This window comes from Oncorhynchus clarkii, chromosome 18 (assembly GCF_045791955.1).
Source record: "Oncorhynchus clarkii lewisi isolate Uvic-CL-2024 chromosome 18, UVic_Ocla_1.0, whole genome shotgun sequence".
NCBI lineage: Eukaryota > Metazoa > Chordata > Actinopteri > Salmoniformes > Salmonidae > Oncorhynchus > Oncorhynchus clarkii.
This window is the reverse complement of record NC_092164.1, coordinates 20,005,793-20,023,965: the sequence shown is the minus strand read 5'-3', so window position 1 is coordinate 20,023,965 and position 18,173 is coordinate 20,005,793. Positions and strand designations below refer to the sequence as shown.

The window sequence follows — 18,173 nt, the reverse complement described above, 5'->3', positions numbered from 1 at the left end:
TGGCTCTTACGAGAGCTTCTTTAGCAAAATGACATGGGCCACTCTTTAACAGCGCTTAAAAAACGCTCGAACTAGCCCACTGTGAGCGAGCCCCAAGCCACACTGCATTCCATCCGCTACCTAGTCCTCACTTTGACAGACCCTGTTAAAAAAACAGGGATTACAACACTGCTTGGTTCCACTGGGCTGGTTTAAAGCTTTGGTGACAGGGGGAAGGCCGAGCACCAGGCAATGCCCCCTTTACGAGACACATGGCACCATTTACACTCGCTACGCGCTAAGACTCTAAGAAGCCATCAGACGTTCATGAGAATGTGATTGATGGTTACAGAGTGTTATGGCTGTGCTGACTTAAGCAGCCTGAAAATGAAGGCGATTCATAACCAGAACGGTTACGTGAGGGGCCTGTAAAGTCCCGATGGAGAGGTCATTACAGTACATTTATCCTGTCAACTTTCGACGGGCCATTATTCATTCAACATTCATCAGGGTTTCTTTAAACTATGGGTCGGGAGCCAAAGTGGGCCGTGGGCATGTGAGAGGTGGGTCGCGACTTCTGAAAATACATCACACACTATTTCTTCTTCATTTGGGTTGTTGGAGGAGGTTTTGGGTCACGGGAGGACGGTCAACTACGCATTAGGGTCTCGAGATGAAAAAGTTTAAGAACCCCTGATCTATAGAATGGAAGAACTCAAATGGTGTCCTCCATTGTGTCACTTGAAAACCAACTCAGGTACTTCACCCTGGTTAAATCAATGCTGTGTCCACGTCGTTTCAATTAAATTAGGTAGAACCAATGTGGAATAGACGTTGTATTGACGGCTGTGCTCGGCGGGTTGCTGTTGATGCATCACCACTTTGTCATTGTCACACCCTGACCATAGTTTACTTTGTATGTTTCTATGTTTTGGTTGGTCAGGGTGTGAACTGGGTGGGCATTCTATGTTGGATGTCTTGTTTGTCTATTTCTATGTCTGGCCTGATATGGTTCTCAATCAGAGGCAGGTGTTAGTCATTGTCTCTGATTGGGAACCATATTTAGGTAGCCTGGGTTTCACTGTGTGTTTGTGGGTGATTGTCCTTAGTGTTAGTTTGCACCAGTTTAGGCTGTTTCGGTTTTCATTACGTTTATTATTTTGCACTGTTTGTATTTAGATTCGTGTTGCTATAGTCACAATAAACATGGATCGCAATCTACACGCCGCATTTTGGTCCGATCCTTGTTCTACCTCTTCATCAGAGGAGGAGATAGAAGAAAACCGTTACAGTCATGGACTGTGTCATGAATGCCTACGTATAGGAAATGTTTGTCTTTGAACCCTGCCAACTGAAATGACCAATAGGAAAGGACTTCTTACAGAACTTTCTCTTGGACAAAGAGAATCTCCATGGCTGAATGAGAATGCCTGTCCCCGGTATGACCTGGATGATATCTGACCGTGGCACAAAAGGTCACCATCACTTTCTTCCACCTCAGAGAAAAGCTTTTCAGAGTTTGTTTATTATTTTGTTAGACTGTGTGTGTGTGTGTGTGTGTGTGTGTGTGTGTGTGTGTGTGGTGTGTGTGTGTGTGTGGGCGCACGCGCATCTGTGTATGCATCTGTGTGCGTGTGCATCCGTGCATTCATATGTATGCAGGCTGTGTGTGTGGCATGTGTGTTGAAATTGCCGAAAGATAATTATGTCCTTATCTCTACCCCAGTTGAGTTGTTTTGTGCACAATAACACAACCACCGTTTTATTTACCAGTTGGATTTGATTTAACAATGACTCGCAACGTCACAAGCTGCCACAGTCAGTCATTGCTGCTAATTTCTCTCCGCTCAGTAAGTGTGAGACAAGTGTCACTTCCGGCAGGTATGCGTGTGTGTGTGTGTGTGTGTGTGTGTGTGTGTGTGTGTGTGTGTGTGTGTGTGTGTGTGTGTGTGTGTGTGTGTGTGTGTGTGTGTGTGTGTGTGTGTGTGCGTGTGTGTGTGTGTGTGCATGCGAGCGAGGGAAAGAGTCCTTGGCTTTTAAACACCTTCAACACAGAAAAGCCGCCCAGTGCCCAGCTTTCCAGCACCAGGGCCCTGCATATCAGTCAGTTTGGTTCAGATTATTGATCTGAGTTGCCCGGCTCTATACCTCCTCCCTCCAGCACCACAACCTTCAGCTGACCTCTTCGGAGTCCAGCGTTGTGGACAACTTTCCCTTTTAGCCAAGTGTTACCATGGGCATTTGAACTGTGGGGTGTAGTCAGTGTTCTATCCAATCAATTAATTTGTTCATGATGATGAATGTTGTTCAACAGTTTCAATTCTTGTTGATGAGTTTTAATGAGGCATTTTTTAATAGCATACTGTACGGTATCGCTCCACTATAAACATAGTCTAACACTGGTATGCTGTCAAGTCTACACATGCACTGCTTTCCTTCCACACATGCACACACACACACACACACAAACACACACACACACACACACACACACACACACACACACACACACACACACACACACACACACACACACACACACACACACACACACACAATAGTTCCCCAGATAGTGATATATTGGTGTGTTTATAAGACAATGACTTAATTCTGTTCTCCTGCCCTCACAACTTCCTCCTCAACATCCCTCATAGTGACAAATGACTCCCAAACTACCTATTATGAAAGACTCTTCCACTAAAAGTGTCATTTCATAACTACACAAATCCTGGAGAGATCCGTTCCTTGGTGAATCATCAACAGGCCATAATACAGCCTAAGCTCCGAAACTTTGAGAGCACTTCTGCTGTATAAAGAAATGAAAATCCCTGTTGACAATGTTCTTTTGCGAATCCATTTGGGTCCACCCTTTCTAAAAGTACAATTTAGTCCGATATTTTTGAGTTTCTTAATCACACCATGTATCTGTATACTTAGCTTGTTTTCTGGCATGATTTCACCTTATTTTTGGACTTCTTTACCACAATTAAAATAGATTCCTCTTGGAAAGCAGGAGGCTGCTGGCTGTCACCAGAACCACCCAGCCTTTTATACTCTGTAGGACTTGGCAAGGGAAGAGATAAAGTGCTGGACCTTAACGGTCTTCACTGAATGTTTTCTTAGACAAGGACCCTCCAAGTCAAACTGGGCTCTATCCTCCTGAGGGTCTAAGAGAGAGGGTGGGGGAGTAGCCTTGCTGCCTTTTCACAGACCTGAGACTCAAAAGGAAGGAACACACCATCGTTTTGTTCTCTCTTTCTCTTTCGTTCTCTGACATCACATGAACCCTGTGAAACAAAGTGGGAAGCTCTTTGAAATTTCTGCGTTGAGTCTGGTGGGGGGGTCTCATTGGGAATACACAGCTAGCTCTAGACATGGGATATATACTAACGAGGAGGCCTTGGTTGATGTTGTGACGTTACTGGCAAAAGGGAAAGGTCCATCATGGCATCACCTACAGAACAGTGCTTTGACTTAACCACTGACATCTCTTTCCTCTTGAACTCAAAACGTGGAAAAAGGGACAAACAACTTTCACTTCCTAAAGGAACTTGCTCGCTCAGTCCATTGAGAGAGAGTCGCTCAGTCTAACCACACAAGGCTGTCACAACACAAGATAAATGTCCACATGCTGGAGATGAGATAGAAGAGAGACTGAAGGCAGAGGAGACAGCCCTCAAGCCCAACATCACTTCTGACGGATGGTTGTTCGGTCTCCAGTTCATCCCGTTGGTGTTTCCTCTGTCCCATGCACCTCTGACCCTGCCTGTTGGAATCCTCTGAGCTATCCTGTGAGCTATCAGCTCACGGTCACAAGACACGACCAGCAAACATACCAGGAGAGTGGGGGAGACAAGCACGTTCTGCTTTTTGTTCAGCCACGTGGAATGTTTACCGCAACCAGTTGAAAGTGAAGGGTGTAGCCATTCAGCTGTAATGATGAGGAATGTCATCCTGATGTCAGAGCTTTGATGTGGTAAATATAATATATTGAGTGGAATGTCAGTGTAGTTGAAAATTCACTAATCAGTGATGCTTAACCTTGTTCGGCCTCAATGTATGATGATGAGGTCACACACTGGGCTGTGTGTGTGTGTGTGTGTGTGTGTGTGTGTGTGTGTGCGTGTGTGTGTGTGTGTGTGTGTGTGTGTGTGTGTGTGTGTGTGTGTGTGCGTGTGTGTTGTATGTGTTGTATGCGTAGACACACTTGTCGGCCTGACATTCCTCACCTCAGCATGGAAACAAGCTTATCTACTCTTAAAGGGAAAATCCACTCAAAAACAATCTTTTGGTGTTTTTTTTCCCGTAGTCCACTGTCGATACAGTCCCGAAATGTTTTGCGTGTCAGCTGTCACATTTTCAAGTTATTGGACTTTCAAGAAGCAAAGTGTCACCAGCCGCATCAGCATGAGCTAAGAGGTCGCACACTGGGCTTTAATTAACTATGGCCACCCATACACAGACCTGTGAATGCCATAACACACACACACATATTCACTCACGCGAGCACTCAAGCGTAAACACCCATTTACACATAAAATCACCACAAGCCCTCTTAGGCCTGTAACCTTCTGTGAATAAGTCGTCTGCAGAATTCTCCTTATATGGTAGAATATGTGCTCTTCATCATCTAGATTGGCAGTGCTTCTGTTTCCAGGAATAGAAATTGAACGTAGAACCATTACACTCACTTTACAGTCTACAATAAAGTGCTATGTTCATTCGCTCTTTGCAACGATAACTCTTCGGAGCATGCAAGTGTAGATGTGAAATCAAGTGGGAATGTCCTTTCTATCCATTCAATCTCCTTCTTGGGCACTGCAGGAAATTGGCTCCATGTAAGCAAAGAACATGAATTTGTCAAGGAGTTCCAGGTTTTTGATCAGGGAAAATTATATAAAAAGCTTTTTATATCTACATCATCAAGGGGAATTTACAGGGAAGCAGGGAATCTTCCAGAGTTCATTTGGACACTATTTCCATCGGAAGCATGTCCCACTATTTTTCCATGCATCATCTAAGTTTTTCAGTGTAGCTGCATAAGCTTTTTCTTTGAATCTTCCTCTCCCCTGGCTGGTTGATTTAGCCTAGCCACACTCCCCCGATCCTGAACATTGCCTTGGCTGCAGTTCAGTGAGCTCCATGACCTCTTTGACCGTACACAGTGAGACATATCAGAAAAGTTAATCAGATGACAGTGATGTGCTGACCCCTGTCTCACCTTTTGACCCTGTGACCTCTGTAACACCACAGGATTTTTCCAGTCCCAGGCTAAATGGGCACTGGAACAAAATAACTGCATCCGATTTTAACGTCCAACATTTGACCCCCGTTGGGCTGTTATGGCGGCTTTAATCCTGCAATACAACTTAAATCATGAGATAAATAAAATAAGAAATCGGTCTGGCCTCTTCAAATGTTTTTTGAAAATGATATTAAACAGTACAGCTTATTCCTTGTATTTATATGTGAGGTTCTGGTCAGATTACACAACCGTACGTAGAGATCCAACACACTGAATCTGTTTCCTCAGAGTCCAATACAACGTGTTATACTGTATCATTAGTTTGACCATGCTGGCTGAAATCACTGAAATCGCCGGTAACGGAAAAAAAGTAAAGCCTTGATAGAAATAGAAATGTTAGAACTAGAACAGCTCTAACTCAATCAGAATCAATAGAAATCTACTCAAACACTGTTGGAACTGGGCAACATCCTGGATGCCATAGGATCCGACTGTGTTTAATCATGGAGTCAGGTGCCCTGAAACAGCCTTCTTTGTGCGGCCGATCACCTGAGTCCTATTTGCAGAGGGAGTGGTTGTGGTTGGGGCAAAGCAAACAGCCTTCAGGAAACAACGAGGACAAGGTGAGCGGGAAAAAGGTAAGGGGGCCAGACCCCGTTATGAAACATCTACTTAGTACTAGAACAATGAGAGGAATTTGGAGCCTGTCTGGGCAGGTACTTGGCCCTCAGACTGACGAGGCTCTCTTGAATGTCTCCAGGATAGGGAAGAGGGTGGATGCGGGTTCCTTTTGGCCAGTGATGCCTCGGTTAGGGGGAGAGGCAGGAGGGCAAGAGAGAGCGTGTGGACAGGGGGACAGAGACAGAGGCCCAGCCACTGTGACACAGAAGTCTTTTGAAGGTCAGCTGACAACACCAGCACGTATGTAATCAGTCATTCAATTAATCAACAATTAAACAATCCGATCTGTAGTTAATGTGTCTGATTTTCTGTCTGCTTCCTCTCTCTGAGTCAGTCACATGCACGCAGTAGCCAATAGGTCTGTTGCTACATCACATAATGTACCATATCTGTAGCCCTTTCCTGCAGTCATATGACCAAAGCGCCATCTAGTGGCCTCATGGGTGGAATGTTATTAATATTTTTCACAATTTCATAATTAATAAAACATTTAAAAAACATGTCTGTTTCTATGTCAAACAATGTTGTTATATTTCAGGCTTCTGTGATGTATATAACATGTAATATTGGGATACAAACTCAAAATACATTTCAACTCTATATCTGACATGGTTCAGGTGTCTTCTTTTTTTAAGCCCATAACCATGTGTGTGGGGTATATACTTTTGTTATGAAGTAGATCTGTTTAAGACTACCAAGAAACACTCTGTGTGACCCTGAGTTATCCCACTGCAGTAAAAGGTGAAAGGACACAATGGAGAGCCAGGGGAGAGTAAAGATGCAGCTTTCGGACAACAGTGATACAAGTCGGAGCAGCAGGAACCAGCCTCAGTAGTGAGTGGCAGCTGAGGTTGACATCACTTCCCCTAACCATGCTACAAACACGTGCCATCCTGTGTAATGCCGTGACACTACAACCAGCCACCAGATGACATCCAGATGACATCAACACATCACCATTTTAGTCAAGGAGGAAGCAGGCAGTGGATGTTCGGCCAAATGAGGAAGAGAGAATCCATCATGGAACCTCAAACCCCATCAAATAGAAAGCATTGGGGGGGGGGGGTCCAAACACATTAGATAACAACCGTGTAATAACACACGTCTGGGAATGGTCTGGAACAAAGGGGTGACCGGGTGAAAACCAACCCTGTGGGGTCTGATAATTTTTTTAAACATTTTTGTAATTTAGCAGATGCTCTAAGGGTAAAGAGCAATTTGGGTAAAGTGTCTTACTCAGGGACCTTTCGGTTACTGGCCCAACGCTCTAAACCGCTAGGCTACCTGCCGCCCCAGTGAGGAGTTGTGTCTTGGTTGAGTATTGGGTCGCCAGCTCTAGTACACCTGGAGGAGCTAGCATCACTCCTAAGCGAGCAGAGCCTATCAGAGCCTAGCAGAACTTAGCATAGCCTAGTAGAGCCAATCAGAACCTAGCAGAGCCTAGCAGAGCAGAGCCACATGGCTGCCTACAAGACAGATTCAAAGTTTATGCCTTGGCAACAGGCATGGTGCTGCTCTCTCCTCTTCAAATCCTCAATGTCTCCAACCAGTATAACACTGGAATCTGGAATATTTATACACAGTGGACAGAATGACGGAATATGGAATTTGTTTATTGGAAGGCTGATGGGGAACGCTTATGCAGACCTAATCCTCCTTTCCATGCTTTGTCACCAACTTTGGGATCCTTCGGAGTAATATTAACCTTGGACTGCATCGTCAGAATGCCAGAGTTCACGACCAACAGCCAACCATAAACCTCTCCTACACATTCGAGGAAGCAGCACTCAGGTTGCTGTGTCTAAGGCTAGGTGGAGTCTGCTTAAGTAGTTACAATGAAAACCAAGGCACTCTGCAATATGATATGTGCAATGTGTTGCTTACACTCCACATGACATTCATAACTCCAGAGACAGTTGAAGTTGAACGGCCAATTCATTGCGGGCGAGAGAAGGCGGACATGTTGTTTATCTAAGTAAAATGTGAGTGAGTGATACCACAAATGAGAGGCTACACACTTGCATGGGCTTTTCATACATACTACGTTTCATGCCCCTCAGGAAAAAGTGTCAGCTGGGAGACCACAGTGTGGGCCAGCGAAGCCAAAGAAAACTGTATTGTTTTTCAATCTTTGGTCGCGCTTTTATGAGTCTTCGCCGCAAAAACATAGCTCATAAAGTGAAGTCGACCCACCGAACAGCCTCAGTGGGCAGTAGATTACTCACACATGGGGAGAAATTACCCCACATCATTTCCAAGGGGAAAGACAGCAACCCGCAACGCTGATCTTACCACCCATGAGGATTTACAAGCAGAAGAGTTCTTTGTCAATCTACGATTTGGTTAAGACTCCACTACGTAAACAAAAGACACCACTCACAATTGCTAATGAGGCTATAGTTGCATTAGTTCAGGTATTTTCTGTGATCACCGACAGAATAGACTTGATTTGTCCTTATCTAACACCTCTGTGGGGCCTGATGGAGTCAACCACTTAACCACATCAAAACACGATTGTGGCAACACAGGATCATTGGCTCTCAGAGCTCCTATATTGTATTACGTAACCCACTATCTTTTAAGTCTCAGAAACGTGTAAATAAACCTGTTTATGAAGGTTTATCTCCTTATGTGTCACTTTGGAATGAGCCCTAATGCATGCTGGGATTAAGCAAACATGCAACACATTCTGACAGGTGCAAGGCGTGTGTGTGTGTGTGTGTGTGTGTGTGTGTGTGTGTGTGTGTGTGTGTGTGTGTGTGTGTGTGTGTGTGTGTGTGTGTGTGTGTGTGCGTGTGGTGTGTGTGTGTGTGTGTATGTCTGTGTGCGTGCGTGCATCTCTATCATCTACTCTGCCTCTCTGACCCTTGCATCATTAGACCTCTCTCTCTCTCTCTCTCTCTCTAATAAGAAGCATCATAGAATGTGAAGTTAGCAAGAGGGAAGACTGTGGGCTGATGGTAGGAAACTACAACATTTTCAGTTCATGAAATATTGGAAACACTGAGGTTCCAAAAGCCCAGGACGTTGTAGGCTACACAAAACCTGTTGCTTTCTATGCTCAGAGCTCTATGTGAAGCCTGAGTGCACTCACTGCACTGGAACCCTGACCTGGCAGTGAGGAAAAAGAAGACTTATAGACTGGCTTTGCTTGTACTGTTCTTTCTTCATCTCTGTGGTAACATCCACTCAGCCAGCCACATAACTCTCCGGAGTCATGAGGCAGCCTACCACTGACCTTAGCTGCCTCTGGCTTTCTCCTCTCCTGTTTTGATATCGGGAAGGACACTGGATGGTGTGAAACTAACCGATTTTAGTTGCATGCTTCTATGGGAATTACATTTGAATAGCAGCTGAAATGAGGTGAGGCTAAAACACTACTGTCTGGAGGAAGAAGAAAAACAAGTGTGCATAGCACATAGCCTGGATTCATGTCGATGCTGCACAATGTGTCAGTCATTTCCTTTCAGGAAACCAATATCCTCCCAACTCTGTCCTCTAACATGAACAAATACAGGAGGAAGCCTATGTCTCAACTACCGTACTTCTTAAAACCACAGGCTGTAATGAGAGAAGAATAAGGCAGAATACTTACAAGGTAAGAATTGTGCCTCTCCAAGAATACGGAGTCGCCCATGGTTCAGAACAAGTATCCACATATACAGTAGCCTATCCAAAAGTGAACGAGGAAATAAAATAAATGTTATTTGAATCCTTGCAAAAGTAACGGACCGAGCGTTGTCGTTATATCCTCACAACTCGCTCTATCATCAATTTCGATTAAAGAAAAAAGCTACAACAACAAAAAAAAACACTTGTAACAGGTTTATGCTGAATAGTCAAATCCCCGAATAGGACAACACTTGTACGGTTGGAGGTTATGCATGCCACGGAGGACAGCAGTGTCAGTGCGCAACAGCTCCCGCTCCATGCTGGCTACTCCGCTCTGTAGTGGACCTACTGATGAAGTTAGCGATGTTGCGCCGCTGTTCTGAACAGAGAGGAAACGAGTCAGGGAGAGGGGCTAAAGGCGGGGCACCTCAAGGGAGCACACGGAGAGCGAGTGGAGAAAGTAAAAGAGATGATCGACCAATGCAACAACAACATACCGATATTCAGTGCATTTTTTTTTGCAGTGTTACAATACATTTCCTGCAATTCTACACATTTTGCCATAGGGTAGTGAGACACTTTTGCTGTTTTAAAGCACATTTCTTGCAGTTCTATATATGTTTTTATCATGTTCATGATATCTGTGTGAGAGTGACTGGGGGTCAGGGCCACAGTAACCTAATGTAGCGTGTGTAAAAGAAACGCCTGAGCGGGTCCCCACATTATAGGCAGTTATAAGCTGTTATAGGCTGTTATAAGCTGTTATGGGCTGTTATAAGCTGTTATAAGCTGTTATAGGCTGTTATATGCTGTTATAGGCTGTTATAAGCTGTTATAGGCTGTTATAGGCTGTTATAAGCTGTTATAGGCTGTTATAGGCTGTTTCCTCAATCACCCTCCCGTTGTACAATTATTGTAGGCTGTACTAGGCATGGTTGTCACAGCGGTGTGTAATTGGATAACAAAAACAAAATAAACAGTTCACCCCATTGCTTCTACATAAACTTACAAAGAATCAACAGCCTTTGGAGTATGGACGCTGGGAAATGACTGTAAACCAATGAATGTGTTGTGACCTCATCACTACGCAAAACCCCTTCAGTACATTGTTTGCGGTGGGGGGGGGGGGCTATAGATGAGACCCTCAGCCTTTACAGTTATGCACGATGGCTATGTGTCACACTACTGTTAAAAGGATATTAAAGACAACTAGTGGCTAAAAATAACTCTAAATGAAAAAGCCCATTAGGGCTTTAGGGGGACATTGCTGAGTTTTTGCAATGCTTTGTGTGAGACCAGATTTGAGCAATCCTGGCCAAGGTTTGTCTGCAATTTCTACAAACACAGAAATAAAATAAAGCGGTTTCATCGGGTCACGGTGCACAGGGACTAATACTGGCCTCCTGTGAGGGGTTTACAATACACTTTCCAGACTCATATTCACTTGAGTTATTGCAAACCATTTGCTTTGCTAGCTGACCAAGGGTTTATTGGGAAACTGTCTTCACTGTCCATCTCTCATGTACAGAACTCTTATAGGGGACATTAATACTGAACCAGCCCGGAGGCACGGTTAAACCTCAGGGGACTCGATTGAAAATGACATGCAGCACATGATTAGGGTATGTAGGCTATACGCACATTCATACACACACACACACACAAACAGGCTGAATACCGGTGTAATCAGAATGAGACGTGTAAACATCTGAAGAGTGTGTGAGGCACAGAAAAGTGAAATCTGCTGACTAAAAGGAAAGGAGGGTTTTTGCATTGCACTACAGTGCAGCTATATCAAGGTGCATGATCACGATCAACTGACGTCATCACTTGTTACAATCTTGTTACAGTATGGAAACCTGGGAAGCGTGTTAGGTTGGCCAACCCTGCTCCCTGAAAGAAACATAGACCTTGTGGCACTGTCCAAATGAAACAATTATGAAGTCGTTTATTTACGGGTTTTTTTCCTATGCCACTCATTGAGTTCACTCCACTGGGTAAACATGAGTTCATATCTGAAGGAGCCACTTTGTGATCCCCCTGGAGAAGTCCTTTGTCTCCTAAAATGGCAGTTCGATAGTCCCAGTGTGACTGTGGCTGACACGCTGACCCAGCGGCCTGTGCTGCAGAGGAGGAAGAAGGAGGAGGAAGGAACGTGGCAGAACATCCCAAAACTACCAGATGTGTTGCGTCACACAACATGGGGCGCTTTGTCCCAACTGAGCAGAGCTCTCACTGTTCAAGCCCTGGCAGTGAGAGAGAGAGAGAGAGAGAGAGAGAGTGTTTAACTCAAGAAGGAACGCTGATCAAAAAGAAAAGGTCAGCAGCAGTGGCTTATTAAGTGAAACAGAAGACATGTTTAAGCTCCCACACCTCTCTATTGAGAAAAGGTTGCCAGTTCAATTCCAAACTGGCCACTGCTATGTTATGTGGAGCAATCCACTTCATTCTGCTCACTGGTTAGTGAGTAGGATATACTTTGAGAATTCTCGACAGTATACATTCCATCTTCAATTTGCTGCCGAACAAACGCCTCATAAATGTGTCTGCAAATGGAAACCTATACCAAAAGACCATAATGTCACATACGGTCTGGATGAAGCCTACATACATACTATCCTGAGCTCTTCTTGCAATTTACTCACAGCTCGTCAAAGAGACACATTGCCTAATCCAACAAGTGAGAAATAATAATTAAAAGGTGCAGGTCCCTCCCTGCTTCCTCCCTCACAGCGTAACACTTTGAAAGTGTACGGCTCCGAGATGGGACCCTGATAGTCATCATATCCAGTCTGACCTGAGTCATCTTGAGCACATACGTCTTGAGCCTTGGGATTTCCTCTGTCACCTTTAACCAGCTTCCTGTCCTCACGTTCAGCGGCAGAGCCATTGTCTTTTGGTATCGTATTTAGCACTGTGCTTGATATTTCCCACCGTTGATTCTGGCAGAGAAAGATCCTATTGATGAGCGACATATTTCACAGTCGAGTCATTCATAACAAAAAGACTAACAGTGGGACAGAATGTGGAATGTTACTACTCCCCAACACACGAGACATAAACACACACATCTAATAATGTTTCACATGCTCCATTATGCCTCACACCGCTGATATTTCTGGTTGTGTGTACATTGGTTGTACGGACAATTGCTTATTGTGATTCAACTACAGTACAACGTACGGTGTATATATAACCCTGACATATTCCACTGTCTGCCATGTGCCTGTCTCTGTAACTGGTAGTTGAATTGTTTATTCCTATGCCTGGTTCTGTGTGACGTTACTTACTACCTCAGTTGTTCCTCCCAGGCTTATGCATCTGGAAGAATACTAAAGAATGAAATGCACTCATCGGCGGCCATCCTAATGCCTTCTGTCATCGTAAACTCAGAGCGTGGAGCAAAATGCAAATGTTTACATCGCTCAGTTACTACGCGCCCGCTTTCTCCAGACAAGTGACTACATGCTTCTGCACTGAAATCCCTGAATCGTATGGAACATCTCCCATAAAAGCCTTTATGACAATCCAATGAATGACAACATATCCCATAAGTGGTCACGACCTGTCTAATAAACATTCGCAGAAGAAACTCGGCATGAAATACTTGCACGAGTTCTGTTGTTGCCCTTTCGGTGATCGTTTGGTGGATTCGTTTTTGTTTACGTGACTCTCTTTCCTCATCTGGATATCTCCCATGATACAAGAAAAGAGCCAATGAAACACTGCAATAGAAAAATAATTTATACTTCACCCTGGACAAATTTACCGCACTTGTTTACAGCCGCTTACTACCACTGTGTCTCTCGCTGACGTCTTCAAGGACCTCGGACAACGTCACCTGTACGAACATGAGCTCTTGCAGAGGAAGGGGGTTAGGGTTAAGACACCCTTCTTCGCATCCACCCCATCCCAAACACACAACACCCCCTGGTCTGGATTCAATCAGCAGGCTTCAATCAGCAGGCAACAGGGACCACTTGCCCTGAATCCATTTCTTTCCTGAGGGTGAACAGGAGTTCTAAACATATTGTTTACTCCAGTTGTCCCATCCAAGAGCTGTTCAAGAGCTATGCTAAAGCTTAAATGGGCAGAATGTATTTTCTAAAATTCCAAGTTAAAAGTAAAGCAGGAAGGAAGTAAAATGCTAATCAAATCCAAGTGTTTCAGAAGACAAAAGACTATGGCAGTGAGATGGAATCCAGACCTGCATGCTTTTTTTGGGGGTCAGTGTGTCCTAGTTACACCCTCTTCGCCTGAATATCTGTCTGCTGATGGCTGGCTATACTTCATCACATGCCTCACAGTCATGAAGTTAGGCTTCTCTGGCGAAACTGCACAGCTTCTACTCTCCAGCACAGTGGTATGATACAAATTAGGATTAAGTTGGCCTGTGACGGACTGGGAGTGACGTTTCTCAGGGTACACGCATAACACTGTGCTCTATTTCTCCCCTTAAGTTTTACATGTAGACAGGGCCACTCACATCAACTATTCCCTGTTTAGCTCACTTAAAATATGGCATTATCTATTTCCTGTTTAGCTCACGACACAGTTTAAGAAATGTATCTGTTGTGCCTTGGCTTCGGGAGGCTTTTAAAACCATGGCAAATGATGTAGTTGGAATGGCATTCGTGTGAACTGCTAAGGACCTCAAAGGTAGTTTGAGAAGGATTGCACCTTCTGCAAAGTGTCTTCAATGTCTCCATGTCAGACTGTCCTTAAGGGGAACACTAGTCCCGAAGAAACCAATGCGGACACAGAGGAACTGAAGGCAGGCGAAAACCAGACCTAGACAGGGAAATGGGATGTGCGGCTCACGCTGCTTTTACACAGCGACAGAGACAGACATCCTCCACCTACGCACCTACACGTTTTCCACTGACCACCGTTGACGACTGTTGCCATGGCGTCGCGGCCTGCCAGCTGTGCAAGACAGCACAATGCTACGGATGTCCATACAATGTCAGTGTCACGCAGCGCATTGTTCGTCACATGAAACATACACTAAAGCTGATAGAGGACAGACAGAGGGTTACTTGACTGAAATGAAACACAGCAACGGGCATGCACTGCATCTGGTACTGACAGTTTGACAGATGGCATTTGCGTGAAAATGTGGTGGACAAATTATACTAACTACAATTATCAAGCACTTTAGACATTACATCCCTACCTCCATCGGTCCCCTTCTCTCCCTTTCCCTAAACCCCTTCTATCTGAGTCCTACTGTTGGCTCCAATGCCTTCCTGTGATGCTGTGATGCTGTGTCTAAGAAGAGAGAGAGATGTTTGAGGCCTCCTTGTTGAATTCCTCCTCAAAAAAGCCAATGTCTCACCCTACAGTAATCAGAGACGGCAGACCCAGAGAAAACACCAACTCACTGCCGGCTAATGTCTCTCAAGTGACTCCTCTTCTGCACAGCTAAATATCCCTTAATTGCCCTCCCTCAAAATAAGGGTTGTCTAAATGGGCACACAGCAAGAAGAGGAATGGCTACTTTAAATTAGCTGATTATATTGCCCTGCGATGATTGGGGATGTAGTACACGGTCTGCTCTGTAGTGTCATTGTGTGATTATGGGTGTTCTGGTCCATTAGGGAAAACTGAAGCTTGAGCATAGCGTTTGTTCTTATGAATTGGTCTCACAGACAGAGATAAAGCCAGAGTGAGACGACCGCATCCACACACACACACACATGCATGTACGTGGTCGTAGACAAGCACTGAATTTTCTCTCTCATCCTCCAACCCTCTCCTTGTCTCTCCCCTCTCTCTGCAGGCCTTGACAGGGTCACCAGGCCTCTGAAGCCTGACCTAGCCCAAACCCAGTATACATAACAGAACAAGTAGAGTGACAATGTCTGGAATGGCTGTTCTGACGTGACCATCCTCTCTTTTTTTACCCCCTTTTTCTCCCCATTTCATGGTATGCAATTGTTAGTAGTTACTGTCTTGTCTCATCGCTACAACTCCCGTACGGGCTCGGGAGAGATGAAGGTCGAAAGCCATGCATCCTCCGAAAAACAACCAAGCCGCACTGCTTCTTAACACAGCGCGCATGCAACCCGGAAGCCAGCCACACCAATGTGTCAGAGGAAACACCGTACACCTGGCGACCTGGTCAGCATGTACTGCGCCCAGCCCGCCACAGGAGTCGCTATTGCGTGATTTAAAAAAATATATATATTTCACCTTTATTTAACCAGGTAGGCAAGTTGAGAACAAGTTCTCATTTACAATTGCGACCTGGCCAAGATAAAGCAAAGCAGTTCGACACATACAACGACACAGAGTTACACATGGAGTAAAACAAACATACAGTCAATAATACAGTATAAACAAGTCTATATACGATATGAGCAAATGAGGTGAGATAAGGGAGGTAAAGGCAAAAAAAGGCCATGGTGGCAAAGTAAATACAATATAGCAAGTAAAACACTGGAATGGTAGATTTGCAGTGGAAGAATGTGCAAAGTAGAAATAAAAATAATGGGTGCAAAGGAGCAAAATAAATACATTTATAAAATAAATACAGTAGGGAAAGAGGTAGTTGTTTGGGGTAAATTATAGGTGGGCTATGTACAGGTGCAGTAATATGTGAGCTGCTCTGACAGTTTTTGTAGTTCGTTCCAGTCATTGGCAGGAGAGAACTGGAAGGAGAGGCGGCCAAAGAAAGAATTGGTTTTGGGGGTGATCAGAGAGATATACCTGCTGGAGCGCGTGCTACAGGTGGGTGATGCTATGGTGACCAGCGAGCTGAGATAAGGGGGGACTTTACCTAGCAGGGTCTTGACATGGAGCCAGTGGGTTTGACGACGAGTATGAAGCGAGGGCCAGCCAACGAGAGCGTACAGGTCCCAATGGTGGGTAGTATATGGGGCTTTGGTGACAAAACGGATTGCACTGTGATAGACTGCATCCAATTGGTTGAGTAGGGTATTGGAGGCTATTTTGTAAATGACATCGCCGAAGTCGAGGATTGGTAGGATGGTCAGTTTTACAAGGGTATGTTTGGCAGCATGAGTGAAGGATGCTTTGTTACGAAATAGGAAGCCAATTCTAGATTTAACTTTGGATTGGAGATGTTTGATGTGGGTCTGGAAGGAGAGTTTACAGTCTAACCAGACACCTAGGTATTTGTAGTTGTCCACATATTCTAAGTCAGAGACGTCCAGAGTAGTGATGCTGGACAGGCGGGCAGGTGCAGGCAGCGATCGGTTGAAGAGCATGCATTTAGTTTTACTTGTATTTAAGAGCAATTGGAGGCCAGGGAAGGAGAGTTGTATGGCATTGAAGCTTGCCTGGAGGGTTGTTAACACAGTGTCCAAAGAAGGGCCAGAAGTATACAGAATGGTTTCGTCTGTGTAGAGGTGGATAAGAGACTCACCAGCAGCAAGAGCGACATCATTGATGTATACAGAGAAGAGAGTCGGTCCAAGAATTGAACCCTGTGGCACCCCCATAGAGACTGCCAGAGGTACGGACGGCAGACCCTCCGATTTGACACACTGAACTCTATCAGAGAAGTAGTTGGTGAACCAGGCGAGGCAATCATTTGAGAAACCAAGGCTGTCGAGTCTGCCGATGAGGATGTGGTGATTGACAGAGTCGAAAGCCTTGGCCAGATCAATGAATACGGCTGCACAGTAATGCTTCTTATCGATGGCGGTTAAGATATCGTTTAGGACCTTGAGCGTGGCTGAGGCGCATCCATGACCAGCTCTGCTACCAGATTGCATAGTAGAGAAGGCATGGTGAGATTCAAAATGATCGGTAATCTGTTTGTTGACTTGGCTTTCGAAGACCTTAGAAAGGCAGGGTAGGATAGATATAGGTCTGTAGCAGTTTGGGTCAAGAGTGTCCCCCCCTTTGAAGAGGGGGATGACCGCAGCTGCTTTCCAATCTTTGGGAATCTCAGACGACACGAAAGAGAGGTTGAACAGGCTAGTAATAGGGGTGGCAACAATTTCGGCAGATAATTTTAGAAAGAAAGGTCTAGCCCGGCTGATTTGCAGGGGTCCAGATTTTGCATCTCTTTCAGAACATCAGCTGACTGGAATTTGAGAGAAGGAGAAATGGGGAAGGCTTGGGCGAGTTGCTGTGGGGGGTGCAGTGCTGTTGACCGGGGTAGGAATAGCCAGGTGGAAAGCATGGCCAGCCGTAGAAAAATGCTTATTGAAATTCTAATTTATAGTGGATTTATCAGTGGTGACAGTGTTTCCTATCTTCAGTGCAGTGGGCAGCTGGGAGGAGGTGTTCTTATTCTCCATGGACTTTACAGTGTCCCAGAACTTTTTTGCAGGAAGCAAATTTCTGCTTGAAAAAGCTAGCGATGAGATAAGGATATCCCTACTGGCCAAACCCTCCCTAACCCGGACTATGCTAGGCCAATTGTGCGTCGTCCCATGGACCTCCCGCCTGGGCTCGAACCCAGAGTCTCTGGTGGCACAGCTTACACTGTGATGCAGTGCCTTAGACCACTGCACCACCCGGGAGAACCGATAATCCTCTCTAAAAGAAACACAACCCAGTGAACCCAGTCAACCCACTATATTATACTGAGAGCTGGGAACAGCCCACTACTCTACAAAAAAACATACAGGACATATTTGGTGACTATGCTAATAATACATTTCTAAGATTTTTTGTTGTT

General features: G+C 44.9%; 1 protein-coding gene across 3 annotated transcripts in view; it reads right to left on the bottom strand.

Annotated features, from left to right (window-relative positions):
• Positions 1 to 18,173, bottom strand: part of LOC139373179 (rho GTPase-activating protein 6-like) — an 81,206-nt gene that overhangs the window by 35,162 nt on the left and 27,871 nt on the right. The window contains exon 1 of one of the 3 annotated variants that reach the window (XM_071113351.1): positions 9,501 to 9,867. The exons of 1 other annotated variant lie outside the window; for it this stretch is intronic. In XM_071113351.1, the coding sequence (XP_070969452.1) occupies positions 9,501 to 9,542 (42 nt within the window). In that variant the 5' untranslated portion in view covers positions 9,543 to 9,867. Of the gene's footprint in view, positions 1 to 9,500; positions 9,868 to 18,173 lie in introns of those variants that run through there. One more of the 3 variants, XM_071113350.1, reaches the window with a different exon arrangement.